This window comes from Acanthaster planci, linkage group LG06 (genome assembly GCF_054643075.1).
Source record: "Acanthaster planci isolate LZ-2023a linkage group LG06, COTS_SCS, whole genome shotgun sequence".
Taxonomy (NCBI): domain Eukaryota; kingdom Metazoa; phylum Echinodermata; class Asteroidea; order Valvatida; family Acanthasteridae; genus Acanthaster; species Acanthaster planci.
This window is the reverse complement of record NC_141782.1, coordinates 9489959-9507421: the sequence shown is the minus strand read 5'-3', so window position 1 is coordinate 9507421 and position 17463 is coordinate 9489959. Positions and strand designations below refer to the sequence as shown.

Genomic DNA, 17463 nt, shown 5'->3' with positions numbered 1-17463 from the left:
TACATGAAGGCCAATTTGGTTTGACTCACTCTTTCCACGAGCTTTCCAATGCGGCATGTAACAGCCGTATGGTAAGTACTGAGTACTTCTTTATTGTTACCCTTTGACCTCCCCTGCAGCGCGCGTACTACTGTTATACTCACTGCCGCCGCACTCCTGCAAGAAAAAGTTGCTCGTACGAGCAGAGTTGCCTAGTAATTCCCGTTATTTAAAACTAAGAGTGGGACTGTAAACTTGCATAAATTTAGCTTGGCAAATCAATTCAAAGTTTCTGATCTTCGTTTAGTCAGCTGAACCAAAACTTAGTCGTTCGTACGGAAGGACAAGGACCGGGAAGGTGTGACATTGACACAGACAGCACAACACCGGTGAAGTTGACACTGCACTGCAGTAACACTAGAGCAAAGTGAGGTAGGCTACGATGTTATGTTGGACTTTGGAGGTAGGCCCAAGTGGTTGCGGGAGGAACGGTGATGCCTCTATTGTCCTTTGAAAAAAAAATCATATTTCCTGCAGGAATTTGAACATGAACTTTTCCCTTTATAATATAGCCCAACCCTAAAAAAAGCAACCCTTATGTGAATGCTTTAATTAAAATTTACATGTGGATCCTGGCCTAGGCCTAACGTTACATGATGTAGGCTTACTTCTTTTGAAGTTGTAGAGTGTACATGTATCTTCAACGTGCTTTGTTCATCATCATCATCATCACCTTCACTTTATTTTCCACATGATACATATACACATATATTGTGAAGACAATAGTCTGTATGGATGGAGACCCCTAAAAAGCATTGCTTGTCGAGTAGAGGTCCCCAGTTATTAATACATTATGTTAGATATAATAAAATATGAATAATCTTATGTTTTAATGCATATAGTAAGATGGATCATAACATCACATAATAACTTAACATTTGTTGATGCAGATCATGACTGCATGATGGAGCATGGAGGAAAATAGCAGTATACTGCAGTGCTACGTGTACATGTACAGGGCTCTTGGATGGGTGTTGTGATTTGCCAAATGCCTGCATTTCCAATTAAAATTTATTCCTTGTTTGTTGTCACGGCCTGACCGAATTTTCCTTACCACCACGAATTTTTTATCATATATTTGATTTTTTAATATTTCCAACTTAATAACAAATTTCTGGCCCTTTTCAACCTTACAGATGTGTGTGCACCACAAAAATGATCTTGTGTTTTTAAAATTCTCTATTCTTGCCCTCAACCGTGACCAAGTGAGTCGGGCCGTGTACAGCCAATCGTATGCAGTTCACATTTCAATGTACATGTACACAGGTACGTGGGTGTTTACAAAATAAACTTGAGGTGGTGGTGATTACCATATGAGGGCAGAAATTGAAGCCCAAGCCAGCATCAAGTGTTCGTTTGTTAAACATTAAAATACTGTTCAAGAAAGGTATTTTAGACTGAAAAGTCTGGAAATGCGAACTTGAAATATCAAATATCAGAGATCTTCCCAGCCCAAACATATAACTTTGAGTTATTAGGAATTATTTTTAATTGGTCTTAAGAATTCTTGTGAATCCAGTGCCTCTGCAGAAAATGCATCTCCTTGATTTAGTTCAAATGGTGTTTTGGGTGTTATGGCTTCTTGCTACAATGTAACACTCCCTGAACAGTGATGCTGGTATATATGGGAAGAACCACCCGCATAGGGCTTGGTACATGTACATGTACATGTAGCTAAGTTGGCAGAACGGTGGTAGAGGTTTCTGGAGGTCGTAGATTCAAATCCCACTCAATATCTTTATGTTTCAAGTACATACAAGTAAGGATGCGAGTTTTCAGGCAAAAGTCTGATTTCAGGCTAGTACATCTACATTTATCGACTGATTTCAGGCCTTTATTAACATGGCTTAAGGTACATGTACACGCATGTGTATTATATAGTCATTTGCAAAAGTTTAGGACCACCCATAGAAAATGCATTAACCTGAAGGAAAACCAAACTTAAACCAATCAATCATGGCAACTTATGTTTATTTTCAATGTGTAACCTTGGTACCTTGGTTGAACATTTTTGACTACATTTCCATGATTTGACATGTTAACAGTCTAATATTCAGTTTTCCCTCCCTTATTTCTGATTGCTTAGACTGGCTTTTTTACCCATGCTGCCTTGCAGACAAAATGTCATACAAGACCTGCCCTTGCAAAAAATTTGATTCAAATGGGTATATACATGTAGCACTATACTGGTGTTATGCACCACTGTAAAATCATGTTCAGTAATCATTCAGTGAGACAGTGTAATGCAGGCCCAGTGACAGAAATACCAATGAACTTCAAGGTGGTCTTAAACTTTTGCAGATGACTGCAGTAGGCTTTGCTTTACATTTAGACTTGGGACAAGAGCTGTATTGGAACTCCCAAAATATCAACCAGGGATCACTATGCGGCACCAAGATGCATTCACGAAATAAGGTTAGACTTAGAGTGGGAAGTTGAAGACTTCTCTCATTCTGTTTTGCAAGGTTTGACTCAAGATGGCGGATGTCAGTGATATAGACATGATGATGCCAGGCCAGGCAATTCCTGCTACAAAAGTGGAACTTACTGTGTCATGCAGGTAAGTCAGACTCCAAACTAAATTCCTAACTACAATTATTTGGGTTTTTATTTGGAAATTTGGGGGTTTTAACGGGAAATTTGTTTGGACAATTCCCACAAATGGCAGTGGATTTACTCACACTGTTGGACTTTTGCAAAGGAAGGTACATGATCACAATAGTTTGTAAATCAGAATGTTTCTGGATATGCAGCTTATGTGCTACAGAGGAGATGACCTTAGGAAGTAGTCATGGAACATGAATCATTGAATTTAAACACACCATGACATTACTCCAAAAATAAACAGTGGTTTGCTACTAAAATAAGGCATTTTTCCTCTGTTGTGCCTGTTGTGTGGAAATGTCACATGACCTGTCAGATATGTGCTTATTAATAGATCCAGGAATTTTGTCTTGTTTCCACTGTGAAGTTCAGGGACTGTGGTTGCCTGCAGAGGACCCTATTTCGAACTTGTTGGTTGTCCATAAATTCTTCTGTCCTGAAAAGTGCTAGATCTTTTTTGAAGCTTGTGGCAGTTTGATCTGAATGATTCTTTATCGCTTTTATTCATGTACATGTACTAATAAAACATGCTTTCTGCACAGGGACCTTTTGAATAAAGATGTTATTTCCGAGTCTGATCCTGGTAAGAATTCTGCGTACTAACTCTTCCTCTATAGTTTAGTGACGGCCTGTTAACACTCCTGAATGATGTGGTCAGGCTATGCTCGATTTGGTGTCTCTGTCTTGATGCCAAAGAACTCCAATAAGGCAAATAAATACATACATGCTCCAGAACTTTAAAAATCCCCACTCCCCTTCTTTTTTCTTATTGTCTGTCACAGAAAATTGCTGGACATGGATACATTTTCAAAGTCAGATCCATGTAAGTTGTACTTGTTTTCTGCTTTCGTAGGTTCGAGGAGCCTATAGTTTCTTTAAATTCCTTTTTATATTTACAATTTTTGAGAAGACAATTTGGATAATCACAAAAGCAGGTCATGCAAAATTCTGAGAGCGGAGCTCAATGCATTTTCAGGGGTGTTTAAGGTCTTAAAATAGTGTTCTTTTTGAATTCTCTTCTGTTTATCTTCATTGCAGTCCGTTTAATATTGATGCATTTGTACAGTGATCTGAGGTCGAATTTAAGTTTGAAAATTTTATGTAGAAAATAAGGGGACAAGAGCATAGAGATTTGAGAAACTTCAAAGAAACTTTTCCTGAAAAATGTTCAGAAAGACTTGTCAATAGTGCTGTTTTTTGCCTAGAAATCCCACTGTCAAAAAGCCAAGATATATTGGTAAACTTTCTAGGTACAGCTGGACACCACTGTAGAGAGTTGCTCATGCAATACATGTATGTGTCTGATATTTGCCACTCGTTAAGAGCAGTTACAGTGTCACAGTGTGTTGGATATTGGTTGCTTTTTGCTTAAATTTCAAATCCAGTTTGTCCATTCAAACTCCAAATGGCATTAAATACCCAAAATGAACCTACCTGTAATTCATTAGTTACTGGATAAATTGCTGCTGGTTTTCATTGATTTTACAGTGTGTGTGATGTACCTTCAAACAGTAGGAACAGACACATACAAAGAGGTATGTACAGGAAATTATTTTTTTTTAAATTTTATTTTGTTGTTTTGCGTTAATAAATAAAGCATTCCAACAGAATGAACACCTGTGTTCGTCATCAATTTGTTTGATAACGCGGTGCGTCTTCCAAGTTCTCGTACGTGTGGTGGGAGATTGCTGCAGAGATCTGCAAACTACAATGAGAATCAGTACTGTGATAGCATGCCACCAACGCTTACATGTACATGCACACTGCATCAAGCCTTTCCCACAGAATGTAATACAATAAACAGACCTTCTTTTCACACCATCGTTTGTCACATACATGTAGGTCCAGACCTCCAAAATATCTCAAGGATTAAGAATACTTCACCAGAGATGCCGGTCTTTCTCAAGCATTGGTGTCTTCACACAGCATTTCTTGAAAGATTTCTCAAGCCTTGCAAATTTTTTTAAAGATTTGAAAACGGTTATTTCGTGTCATGAATCTATCGTGTGGTCGACGGACAAAAAAATGGCAGTTATTTCAGACACAATTTTCAGTCACGTATTGGTTCGTACAAGAAGCTTACTATGCAGTGTCACATGACTTTCTAAATTTCATTTTTTCTCATGCAGTATGGGAGGTCAGAGGTGATCATGAACACCCTCAATCCAGACTTTGTCAAGAAGTTTGTCATCGATTACTTCTTTGAGGAAGTGCAGAAACTCAAATTTGAATTGTAAGTATTCGTCTATCTTTGGGAATCAATCCTTGTACCTCACAAACCTAAAGGCTGTTCATACTTCAAGCAAACCCAAAAGTGAAGTAAATTTGATGTCACAAAATACTTGCAGTGAAATGTACTTGAGTTTAAAGTATGTTTAACCTTTGCGAATTTGCTGTGTGAATAGTTGATCTGACATCATAATTTCACATTCTTGTTTACTTTTGCACCAAGTATGAACTGGCCTTAACAGACTCATTTGAAATTTTTGTTTGGTGTATGATTTTCAGCCAGTTCCTGTGCTGCTGTTGGATTAGGGTTTGGTTATATAAGCATGGTCCAATAGAAAAATTCAAAAGAACCAAGATAGTGGGAGAATGTACAATTTCCATTTAAGGCATGATCCAGAAAGACCTGTCACATTGTATTATTTCATGAATTTGTTAAACTGTGGCTCATATTTTTGCTTTCCTTTTGTCTCCTATCATAGTCTCAATGGCATATTTATTGATATTATTACTTTAAGGGGGAGAGCTTAAGTGGAAGTTATCTGAGTGTAGTTACAGTTCCAATGCTCATGCGGTGGCATTTATTAGTTTTACTTTATTCAATTTGTTCCTTGTCCAATCTGTTTTCATTTTGCTGAAGCACATTACTCTCTTATACCCAAATAGATATGATGTGGACTCCAAAAGCCAAGATCTGAGGAAACATGTAAGTTAATTTTTTTTTTATTTTCCCGCATCTTTTTCCCCTACCTGGGTTTTGAAGAGGGTTCAGGACACTAATTAAAACATTAAGTTCAGGAATGATTTAAGTTTTACTTGCAGATTGTTTTAAAGATTTTTACACTTAAACTGATTTGTTTCTTTAGCATTTTATTTTTAATTGCAATTGGTTTTTCTTTCTGTTTTTCTGAATGACAATCTAGAACTACATATTACATATACCTGTGTTACCTTTACAAAATATCTGTCTTCATTTAGGATTTCTTAGGCAAAGCCTTTTGCACTCTGGGCGAGATCATGGGGTCATCTGGCTGCAAACTCAAGAAACCTCTGAGGTGAGTCCAAATGAGAATCAATCTGACTCTGAAAGTCCATTGAGCTCCTTGATTGTCACACTTACTGCTTTTCAATGCTCTTGCAGATGGAAAAGTATTCTAAGGCAGGTGATTATATTGTATTACTTTCACCCTAAGGCAGGTGCTTTTGTTACGAGTTATTTTCCCCCTCCCCACCAGGGCCTAATTTAGTTGGCTGTGCTAATCATAGATCTCTCGACTTTTGAGTGCCATTTTGTTGCTTAGAGCTCTAGCACAGAAATTTGTGCTTAATCTGGAAAAGTAGAGTGGACCATTTGCAGCTATTAAAAAATTAAACAAATTCAAAATTCAAATTATTAAATGTCAAACTTGTTCAGTGGAACTGAACTCCCTGTGAGAAGCAAAGAATCCTTAGTCATGGTTGTGTACAGGTTCATAAGTCCAGATTCCTTGTTAACCCTAACCCCCAAGGGTTGCTGGCCCTAACCTTCCCCATTCACACAAAGTTTGCATAGAGGCTGTTGGACTTTGTTTTTTTGAGGTATGCCAAACCCAGTGCAAAAGCCAGCTTTTGTGGGCCTACCAGACCTATCCCCACAGAATTAAACACTTTACTACTGTTTAATTCTGTGTGGCTGGGGAAGGTTGGGGTTAATATGTTAGTATGCACATGAGTACAATCACAAACTTAAAACAAGTAAGTTTACATGTACATGGATCATTTGTACAACACTGTTGTACATGTATTACCAAAAGTCAACAGAGGCAAGCTTTATTGCTATATTTGCATGCAGGGGTTTTTGTACTGAGTGGAATCACTTGAACACTCCTATGGAACTTTTAGGAATGAGTTATAGATGTAACAAACAAGTAATAGTTATCTTGGATTCTGATGGCGTTGTACCCCCTCACTCGTGGCAAATTTGAAGTTGGGGTTCCATGAGGTGAACTTTTTTTATAAGTTGGTGCTCAGATTTTTTTTAAGAGAACTTACAGAGGAGGCAGAAAAAACAAGTATCTCTATGGTCTCAAGAAAAACATAGGCCTGCAAATCAGAGGGAAGAATACAAAAAATGCCCCCCCCCCAAAAAAAAGAAGGAAAAAAGAGGTACCACTAGCACTAGCCGCCAAGGACAAAAGCTCACAAAATTGAAATTTGGGACTTTGCCATTGGTCGGACAGCAGAGCAGAATTCATTCTTTTTTCTTTTTTTTTGGTACATCTACCCGGTATATTGGTAAATTGTTGTTCGACGGATCTAAAACTTCTGAAAATAAAAAATTTCTTTTTTCCCAGTTCTGAATCCGAAAGGTCGGCGGATCCAAGCTCCAACTTAAAAAAAGAAAATTCTCACCTTAGAGTAATACTGATGTGAAAACCTGACACATCTGTGAAATGACACATGCATACCCCATTGCAGGCTTGTACAAGTATGCATGTGCATACATTGCAGCACCTCATTACTCATTTAAAAAAGCTTTAAAAAGTCCATAGTTGAATCAAAATCTTTAAGTGCGTACCAGGGATGACCGTGGATCTGGATATTTGTTTTTTTACACAGTGGACCTGCCAAGAACTGTGGGTCTATCATCGTCAAAGGAGAAGAGATGAGTGAATGCAGGGTAAGAATTCAGGAAAAAAATTCCCCATTTTCTTTTCTTTGAGAACTTCAGCCAAAACGTCAGTGGCTGTGCATTGTTAATTTTATAGTGCATTGTCAATTTGTGTAGCCTAGATCTTGTTTTCCCTTGTTGGTCTTTTGCCTTTTCAACAGTTTAGCGATATTTCTTAGCTTGCCTGTCATTCCCATCCACAGGATATGATCACCATGCAGTTTAAAGGAGAGAATCTGGACAAGAAAGATTTCCTGGGCAAGTCCGATCCATTCCTGGTGTTCCACCGATGCAATGAAGATGGAAGGTAGGCTTCCAGGAAGTAACCACTTTACAGCCTGTGGTCTTGTAATACCTTCCCAGCACTCCACCAACAGATGTGTCCATCTATGTGTTAGGGTTCCTCCTAACGTAAACACATTGAGTAACTGGACATTTAAGAGAATATATTTTTTTGCACCATGTAAATCAATTAAAACTCCCATCATTTTTCACCAATGTATCGTCCATTTTCATCAGGATGCCGAAATGGGTAAAACATGTACATCAAAAACAAAGAACTCCATTTAATCTTCACCAAAAATCCCCTTAAGGCTCATTTTGTGGGATCTGGTCACATTTATCAATGTCTCCTCTTCAAGGGGGGCTCAATTCTGAAGCCATAAAAGTTGTGCATCACAAAGCCAAGGAAAATGCCTTCAAATTCATGATCAAGGCAACCTGGACAATGTTGCAAACCTGGAAGGTGGTAAAAGAGAAAGAGATCTCACCCAAAGAGGATGTGGCCGTGGACACAAATCATCTACAAAAAGAGCGTTTAACTTTACTGATATGTGCTCTTTCAATGAATGGCTTAATCCTGCCCAGATGGCTGACACAGTTTGTGTCTGTGGAGAGAGGAAGCTGCCAGCCTCAAGAGACTTTATTAAATGAAGTGATGAAACTTTCACTGTTTACAAAGTATTCATTGGTGATGGAGTTTCGAAAACTGCAACTGGGATAACATCAGATGGTGCCCCAGTATTCCTGTAATATCTAAGGAGTGAGTGGACGTTGAACCAAGCACTTTGAGTTGGTTTGGGGAAACTGAACACCGAGACTGTCGTTGATCTTTGTTGTGACTTTGCTTCCTTTTCCAGCTTCACCATCTGTCATAAGACAGAGGTCATCAAGAACACACTCAATCCCAACTGGAAGGCCTTCAATGTCATGTTGAGAGCATTGAATAATGCCGACCACGACAGAACCATCAAAGTGGAGTGCTTTGACTGGAATCGAGACGGCAGGTTAGCCACTGTTGATGTGAAAGAAAAATCACCTTCAACATGGGCATTATCTACAGCTTTCAATTTTAATTTTTACGAAATCTTCATTTTGGCAGGGATTTTTAAAAGGATTCTAAAGACTTCACAGGCATTTCCAGACAATCTTCTCAGTGCTAAAAATTGAAGGAGCCGAATTTTTATACAATAGATCAGCAGAATCTGACACTCAACAAGCCTGGATCCTGGTTTCCATAAATAAATTTTCCACACTAAAAGCAAATTTGGTAAAATATGATGAGGGTTTTGAATTCGAGTGGCAGTAGAAGCTATTCTCATTGTATGGATTGTCATTGTTCCATACTCCCAGTCATCAAGCTCAAGATGTCTAGAGAAGTGTTGCAGATCTTGGGTCACAGTCCAGCCAGTGGAGTGGTGATGCACCTGCCCTTCACAAATTAAAGACACTTTGCTTTGTTCTACCAAAAAAGGAACTTGGTGCTTTGTGGGGACGGACAAGTTTTGAATTAGTTTATGCGCCAAATGGCTATAAATGAGAGCTTTGCAATCCTCAGAGAACCAGGTTCTGAGGAATGCTTTATTGGCCTGATGGGCGGGGATAATGGCCATTTCCATGAATGCTTGTACATGGAGCGAGGAAACTTTACGCTCACCCTCTAGATACCGGTAGCAGCGAAAAGTGTTTGAATTGGAGCACTGACAAGAGTAAGGGTTGATGCTTTGTAAATTTACATTATTACCACACTCCATGTCATCATGTGATCCTTTATTTTCTTTTGAATATTCACAGCCATGACTTGATTGGTGTGTTTGAAACCAACACCAGGGAGTTATCCAGGGGTCCGTGTCTCACGAATGTTTACCAGGTGAGTTCAGCTGGCTGGTGGCATTCCGACAGTGCGTGCCCAAAGTAAAGCACATCCGAGGCCATCATGATGTGCATGTGATGGCTGCCAAATTGGCGCAGCCATACACGGACTCGCGTGCATGCTTTGTTCCCAAATAAACTTACTTGTTTGAAAAACTAAAGTGGCTCATTGTGGAGAGCTGTTGACAGGAATTCTGCTCTAAACAGGGGCTTTGAGCTTTGAAAAATGCATGCAACTTTACCTTGGATCAGCTGATTTCCTCGTTTTCTGCCTCACCCTCATGCCCGTGAAAATTTAAAAGCACTGCAAAGACTTGTAAAGATCGGAATTTCCTCCTTTTTTGTCAAAGTCTAAGATGCCTGCCTGGAAAAATTTGTGCCCGTGCCAGAATATTTTGACGTGCAGCACAATGGCTTGATCTCAGTGCTGGGATAACCAACCACCACTTTGGTAGCAAACTGGAGAGGATGGTGTATTGCCAATTAATGAAGGCTAAGGTAGGACACCATGCAAATGCACTGGTGCCAGCGGTCAATTGCATAAGATCAGTTTTCAACTGAGTGTACACAAATGAATCAAATAATTTCGATCTTGCTTCTCTCACCTCCAGTTGATTCATCCCAAGAAGCAGGCCAAGAAGAAGTCATATCGCAATTCCGGTCTGGTCACCCTCTTGAGCTGCAAGATTGAGCCTCAGTACACTTTCTTGGACTACATCCGGGGAGGTTGCGAGCTGAATTTTACCGTGGCGATTGACTTTACAGCTTCAAATGGTATGTCTGTCATGTCAGTTGTACAGTACAGTGCCTCTATAATGAACACCACTACTTTAATAATTTTGGTATATCGAGCATTCCCCTTGCCGTCTGAATCTTCCGCATGTTTTTAGTTAACTTTGAAATTTGTGCCAGTGTAGGGTACAGTTTGGTTGTGTGAAATCAGACTTACGAAGTTGTATTGCTCGTGCCTGTCTGACAGTATGTGAGTCAGTAAATATAATGTATAATGGTAAGAGTCCTCAAAAGTAGGAGTCCAAATTTCATATGAAACCGGGCATGTGTTAGAAATCAGTTAGGTGTCTTACATGTATCAAGGGTTAAAAACACCCACCTGATAGCTTCTTGATTATTTGGAATGGCTAAACCTTCTAAAGATATTTATAAAGTACCAGCAAAATATAATCATTTTTTTTCACAGAATGGTTTCCAATCGTAAGCAAGTCTGTGAAAACTTTAAATCCATTTTGTAATGGTTATAAAAATTACAATCAATATTGTGTTCACACGATACTTTGCACATATAGCAGGGTTTGAGTTGTTTGAGGTAGATTTTCAGTGAATTGCTTGGTGAAAGCCAGCTCATGAGTAAAAGCCTATGACTGTTATTCATTGCTGACCCCTTCTCTAGGTGACCCACGACAGCCTACATCCTTGCACTACATGAACCCTTACACCCCTAATTCTTACCTGAGGGCCCTGTGGGCAGTGGGTGAAGTCATTCAGGACTACGACCACGACAAACTCTTTCCTGCTCTCGGCTTTGGTGCCAGGGTCCCACCCTCCATGCAGACCAGCCACGAGTTCTTCCTGGTAAGAATTTGTTTTTGGTCAATTTTAGAGAACGCACGAAAGATTATGGTAGTGTCATAGGATACTCTCATGAGCAGCATTTACAGAACTTTGAATCATAAGTGGAGAAGTCAGTGTGGTGAATTTGCCCAAAAGGGGTTTGTGACCTGCTTTATCAAAGGCGATTGAAACTGTGAAACATTGCCTGATTGGTCTTTAGTGAAAAAGAGTGTTTAAGTGTTTGTAGCATGACACAGATAAGCAATTGCTTCACTGGTTCTGCTACATGTATCTCATTGGTTGTTCTGCACTGTAAAGATTCTTCCTGGAGGTCTGATTGGTCTTTAGCCATGCATGTATTGAATATTAATTTGTAGTCATTCATGTGTCAGTTTAACCAAGTGTCGAAGGTCATCAAGACAACAAGTTGCCCAGATACCCAGGGGTGTGAGAATTCAGCTTTTTTCGTGTAGATGTTGACCCTGAATTTCAGCTTTTTTTACACCAGGTCTGTACAAAAGTATGGAAACTTTTTACATTTCAGCTTTTTGCTAGCTGTTTTCAGCTTAAATTTTAAGTGGCCACTCACACTCCTGATACCATAGCTGTTACCAAGCTAGGGTCCAAAATGCACAAAGGCTTGGAATTTTAAATGCCCTGAAGATTCAATTTTATCAAATGACTTAAACTTTCGTGTCTTTGTGTCAGCTGTTTAGTATTTCCTTGGAAATCACTTTGATTTGGCACTGCTGTTGCAGATTAAAAACAAAAATATTTTCCAACTGTGTGAGTTCCAACTGAGTTCTTCAAGGGTTTTGTTTTCCTCTCAGGGATGAGATTGTATACATGCAAGTTAGCTGTATAACCTGAACTCCAAGGCAGTGGCTCATTGTCAGGCAAATGATTTTCGGATGTTTACGTGAAAATATGATCCAAAGCTCTAAGGACGGAGGTTATTTTTCCCATCTTCCTTTGTCACCAGTAACAAGACAGTTACCACCAATCATTCTTTACTTCCCTCTTTCAAGAACGGAAGTCAAACGGATCCATTCTGTGTTGGTGTGGAGGGGATAGTGGCAGCCTACCAGAAAGCTTTGTCATCAGTACAACTCTACGGTCCTACACTTTTTGCACCAATCATAAACCACGTAGCAAGGTGAGCTTGAACACTCTTAATTTGTTCTTCTGGATCTGCCTGTGTCCAGCTCAGTAATCTAGTGACACAAACCGATACATCAAGGTTCTTATAACATGACAGTAATGTGGTGGTTCCAGGGTATGAAATCATACTTGAGCAGCAAACATTTTCCAACCACGCGACAGCTTTTTTAAATCTTGATGAATGGCAGAATAAAAGCTAACGGCCTACACGGTGTCAGATTTCGCACTCTGGTGTACAGTTTGGAATCCATCTCAGTGCTACCAAAATCAGTTCTATTTCATTGGGATCCATACTTCAGAGGCTTCAAAACCATAGCATGCCTCTCCTGTTTAATTGTGATTGATAATCAGCTTAGCCAGAGGTTCCAGATGTCCCCGGGGTACGGAGCTCATCTCATGCTCAGTAGAATCGTTTCCACTTGGTTTCATGCCCTGTAACGCAGTTCAAGAACTGTGTGGAATAATATATGATCTAATTTATTTCCTTCCTCATTGAGGTAGAAATACTGCCACGTAATGTTATAATTTTGGTCTGTGGAGATTTCTTCTCGCCAACACACCGGATTTGTCTGGGGGAGGGGGTAATCTCAAACTGATCAAGCATTTTATGTGTCGATCATCGACCTTCACGGCCAGCGTGCATGTATTTTTCAAGTACATGTACATGTACATGTATGCATCAGCCCCAATGCAATGAAACGTCATTATTTTTACTGATTTGAAATGCAATACACTTATATATTGCACGTACCAACTGTACTTTCAACTGGACCAGTTGCAAGCAGTTATAGAGTCAAAATATGCTTTGTTTCTGATCAAACTGGAAGGTGTGATACTTAACAGCAACTGTTCTGAATGGTAACCTATTTTATTGTCTCAGCACAGGAACCTGGGCATGAGTGTATGTGGGTGTGCATTCACACGGGAAAAGCAGTACCTTTAGAGTTAATTTGTTAATGGGGACATGTACGTGTACATGTATATTTCAAACTGTCAGTACAAAAATGGCATCAAGTGGCTGGAAATGACTCGGGAGGTTTAGTTTTTGGTTTTAGTTGTAACTTCTCCTTCTTGAATAGTCTCGTAAAATATGTGTCCACATTTACAATGTAGTTTGTAGAAAAATTCGATTTTGTGTGTGACATGGCATCAACACACTAGATGTTTCTGCAGCAATTTTCACAGTGGGCTATCCAAATCCAGAACTGAAATCTGACGGTCAATTGTAAACACATTTAAATCTCAAACAACTGTTGTCAAGGGCACCACCATGGTAACCACAGTCACAACTACCCTAGCAACTTTTGTTTCAACACAATACTCAGTCATCTTAAATTAATCATCAATCTGTAACATGCGTGTATCAAGGATACATGTATATCCAGTGTTTCTCTTAAAAAAATGAAAGTGCCTCAGTATTTTCCATAATAATTTCTATAATGGTATTTCTGGAATGTTTGACCTTTAGCTTGAGGGACCCTGAAAAAAAAAATTGACGCTTTCATTCTTCTTTGGTTGGTAATTTTATAAATACTGGATATGAATACCTTAAGTCCACAAAGACCATTCAGGGTTCAAATGAAAGTGATCAACATTTTGTTTTGAAAGAGCGTGTAGACTGTTCAATTAATATGCAGTGTTAAACCACATCCACTTATAATAAACATGAATATTTGAATAGAAGTGACAGATTTAGCTGTATAATTTTTCTCCCCCCCATTATTTCACAATTTATTCATAATTATTTCACAGATGCACTCTATATGTAACTGCAGGTTCTACAGTTACCGGTAGCAATATGGGGCATTGCTCCCATTATGTGTAATTGGTAACCTCATCAGGGCAATTTGTATCCGGCCATGGGACAGGGATACCCGTATATTGACGTGCAAACAAGCATGCTGTTCTTATATCACAGTCTTATGAACAGTTTGAGGCAAGCACTGGTGATTGCCGTGTAACCAGCTTGCTGCATACAGAGCGCTATTTGGCTCGGATGTCGCTTTCCGAGTTTCTTTGCCTCGGGGTACAAATGAAAAAATTGTCTGCTTCACCGGGGACACCTGTCATGATGCAAGTTGGATTAGTAGCGTTTTTTTTAAAGTAACCCAGTTTTTCTTACTGCTGGGAAGTACATGTACATGTACTCATACTTGCATGCATCGTTAATATGGTCTCAGGAGGGTGCGTAGGTCATGCATGCCTGGTTATCTTAATGAAAATGGTGCAGCCATGCATTGTGTTTATCCTACATGTACCGTATCTCTGCCTTTTTCCCTCTGGTGTAATATTGTACAATGTACTCATAGGTAAGCAGAACTTGTAATATCTAGACAGAACCTTACCAATGTGTTTATGGGCTCTGGAATGCTTAGAATTAAGTTGTAACTTACCAGTCTGAAATCTTAGGTTAGTAAAGTTCCCAGTGACAGCAACCCGGTAAAGTTGCCAAGAACGTGTACTGGTACACTGTACTTTGCAGTGGAAAGTTAAAGCAGTCTTTGAAGTTTCCTCACTAATTCTGTCCAGTCTTAGTGAAGACGAGAGCTGTTTTGTAAAGAAAGACAAACATTTGAAACAGCGGGGGGCTGACTAGTGTTTTGACACGTGAATTGGTTAAAAGTTTTACTGTTTGTTAGTGTCCCTTGTTTGTACACCCGTACTTTGTAGTCTTGTTAGTTGTCCAACAGGTCAGACAAAGCACTTGTTTCACCCTGTGCCCAATGTTATTATGTACAGGTATGCACTATGCTCTGTATATCATGTAAATTTAAAGGCTTGTTTCTCTTTGTTGATATTGTACTGTACAATGGTGTGTTTTTGGTTTTTTGTGGTTTAATAACATGGAATATCAATGTGGATAATTTTTAAAAGAAAAAAAGAATGCTCTTACTAAACAGAATTTATTTTGAATGATCTGCCTCATTTGTATGTACTGTAAATGTGATGCTGACGTAAAAATTTGGACCTACATGTGCAACGGAGGCGCAAAACAAGAGACAAAGTTTTGCAAAATTAATGGTTGCAACAGACAGTGTCACAGAGAAGAAAAATGTTGCCCTCTGCTTGTGTGTAAGTCATACATTATGTTTAGTATGTGGCCTCCTTTCAAATACCGCCAATGACTTGGAGGTGTTTGAAAGATTTTATATCAATGCAACTGTAAATTATTGGTCTATGAAATCTACAACCTTGGTACATACCATCATGTCCTAGTCTGCTGCGGTGAATGCTGCTTGTTGAGTTGTTTATAGAAGTACATACTGCATTTTTTGTCAGCCCATGGTGAACTAATGCCAGCACTATGAACTGAGGGGATAGATCAGGGGTGATATTTTATAAGCACATTCAGCCCCACTGTGTGGTACATGTAATTTATGGCAGTGAACTGAGAAACCTGGACTATGCTGTCAACAACCTCCAACAGAGTTCTTTGACCGTAAACAGTGAATTTTGGTGAAGAAGCGTCTTGTTATCAGTGATGTGATTCCAGCCGTCAGTCAACCCATCAGGGAAATGGTGAACATTTACCAACTCTGGTTGTAATCCTGAGCAGTTGGTGAGACAACAAAAAAACTGTAGGTGGCACTGAATGAAAATGGTGCTTCACCAAAATGTGCATTCATCTGAAACTGAAAGTTTGGCTATTACTTGAAATGTGCCTGGTGGAACCCTGAGTGATACAGTTCTTGAGATGTATATGTGTACGATGTAGTTTCCAGCTGGAGTCCATCTTAAGACCCATTTTTCCTGGAATCAATTTCAAGCTTCAGTCACACCCATAGTCTCTATCTTGGCTGTATGACTTGAGGTTTGAGTCCTGTCTAGGTTGGCATGTGCATTGGGTTTTCAGTCCTTACCTGATTCTGTGGGTATCTTTGGAATGTTCCAGGGTTTTCGCCCACCTTCAAAAGTAGACATTTCCTCACTACCTTTGCCACTGTGACTCTTAATCATCCCGTTATCGGTCCTTGATGAACACTAAGAAAATCAAATCAACCTAATCTGCCTTTAACAGAAGCACCCCCTCATCGATTGAGAGGAGCGATGTTTGTGGAGAATGTTCATTTTGTTGGTACATGTAGCCAGGCAACCACAGTGCATAATTTTTAGAATTGGTCGTGAACCAGTCTAGTGCAGTTCCTATCAATGGAGCCTCCATTGCGAGGAAACTTGCGCCCTCTCTTGGTCCTGCTCGGGCTGGATTACACAAGTTTCGATAATTCATTGGGTCAGTGATGCACGTAGTCAAAGTAACCTTTTGTCTTGTGATTTATAGACTCTGATGTGAGGAATTGGTTCCAAGTTCTGAAACTGGGAACCTATAACCACCTCTATAAATCACCGAATAACCTCTGAGTCAAAGAGAGGAAAGGTTTTAAAAGGTTACAGTAAGGAGATTTTGAAATTAAGTGTCATGCTACAAGGAATGCTAAAATTGATTTCAAATTTATGTCACAAAGGTTGTTCATGAACATTTTGGATGAGACTGAAATGGCAATTTGAGTGCATTTTTCATGATTGCTTCTGGTTTTTTTTCACTGATGGGGTTCGGATGGAATTTGCATTTACATGTATCTGGGTACCTGTGTTCTATTTCAGTCAGGTATTCGATTTCTGCACCACCTACATGTATAAATGCACATCACTTCATGTAAATCAAGGCCCCTAATTTAAAACATAGAGCAAGGTTCCTTGCTCTGTGATTAAACTGACACTACATGCTCTACTTGGCAATAAACAATCATCTCCTGCCTCCCTGGAGATGTGTACAACCACAGAATGGTTTAACCAATATCTCCTTTCCCCCTTAAAAAAAGAGTATAAAATAGACTCCTGATAATGGAAGGCTGGTTGTCACTGTAGCACATACATGTACATTGGATGATGACAGCTCAAGCTGCAGCTCAATTCACCCCATCAGCAGAACTCTAAGCCAGCGTACCATTGAATCTACAACAGAACGGGTAGTAAACAGAAAACAGCAAATAGCAGGTTGGCATGACCGCTCTTCAGCTGGTAGTCTTCTTTCTAAGCTGTAATGAGATCATTAAGTCTGCTGT

The 17463-nt window shown here is 39.4% G+C and overlaps 1 protein-coding gene across 4 annotated transcripts in view; it reads left to right on the top strand.

The window, feature by feature from the left end:
• The first annotated feature begins 105 nt into the window (after nucleotides 1–105).
• LOC110975655 (copine-8-like) overlaps nucleotides 106–17463 on the top strand; it is a 32456-nt gene continuing 15098 nt past the window's right edge. Inside the window, exons 1-15 of one of the 4 annotated variants that reach the window (XM_087137860.1) lie at nucleotides 106–411; nucleotides 1176–1305; nucleotides 2505–2599; nucleotides 3426–3466; nucleotides 4132–4178; nucleotides 4773–4876; nucleotides 5536–5575; nucleotides 5848–5924; nucleotides 7468–7528; nucleotides 7723–7826; nucleotides 8659–8805; nucleotides 9593–9668; nucleotides 10282–10444; nucleotides 11079–11260; nucleotides 12268–12395. In XM_087137860.1, coding sequence (XP_086993986.1) covers nucleotides 2517–2599; nucleotides 3426–3466; nucleotides 4132–4178; nucleotides 4773–4876; nucleotides 5536–5575; nucleotides 5848–5924; nucleotides 7468–7528; nucleotides 7723–7826; nucleotides 8659–8805; nucleotides 9593–9668; nucleotides 10282–10444; nucleotides 11079–11260; nucleotides 12268–12395 — 1253 coding nt within the window. In that variant the 5' untranslated portion in view covers nucleotides 106–411; nucleotides 1176–1305; nucleotides 2505–2516. Of the gene's footprint in view, nucleotides 412–1175; nucleotides 1306–2504; nucleotides 2600–3185; nucleotides 3227–3425; nucleotides 3467–4131; nucleotides 4179–4772; nucleotides 4877–5535; nucleotides 5576–5847; nucleotides 5925–7467; nucleotides 7529–7722; nucleotides 7827–8658; nucleotides 8806–9592; nucleotides 9669–10281; nucleotides 10445–11078; nucleotides 11261–12267; nucleotides 12396–17463 lie in introns of all 4 variants that reach the window. The other 3 variants (XM_087137861.1, XM_022228315.2, XM_022228313.2) reach the window with 3 other exon arrangements.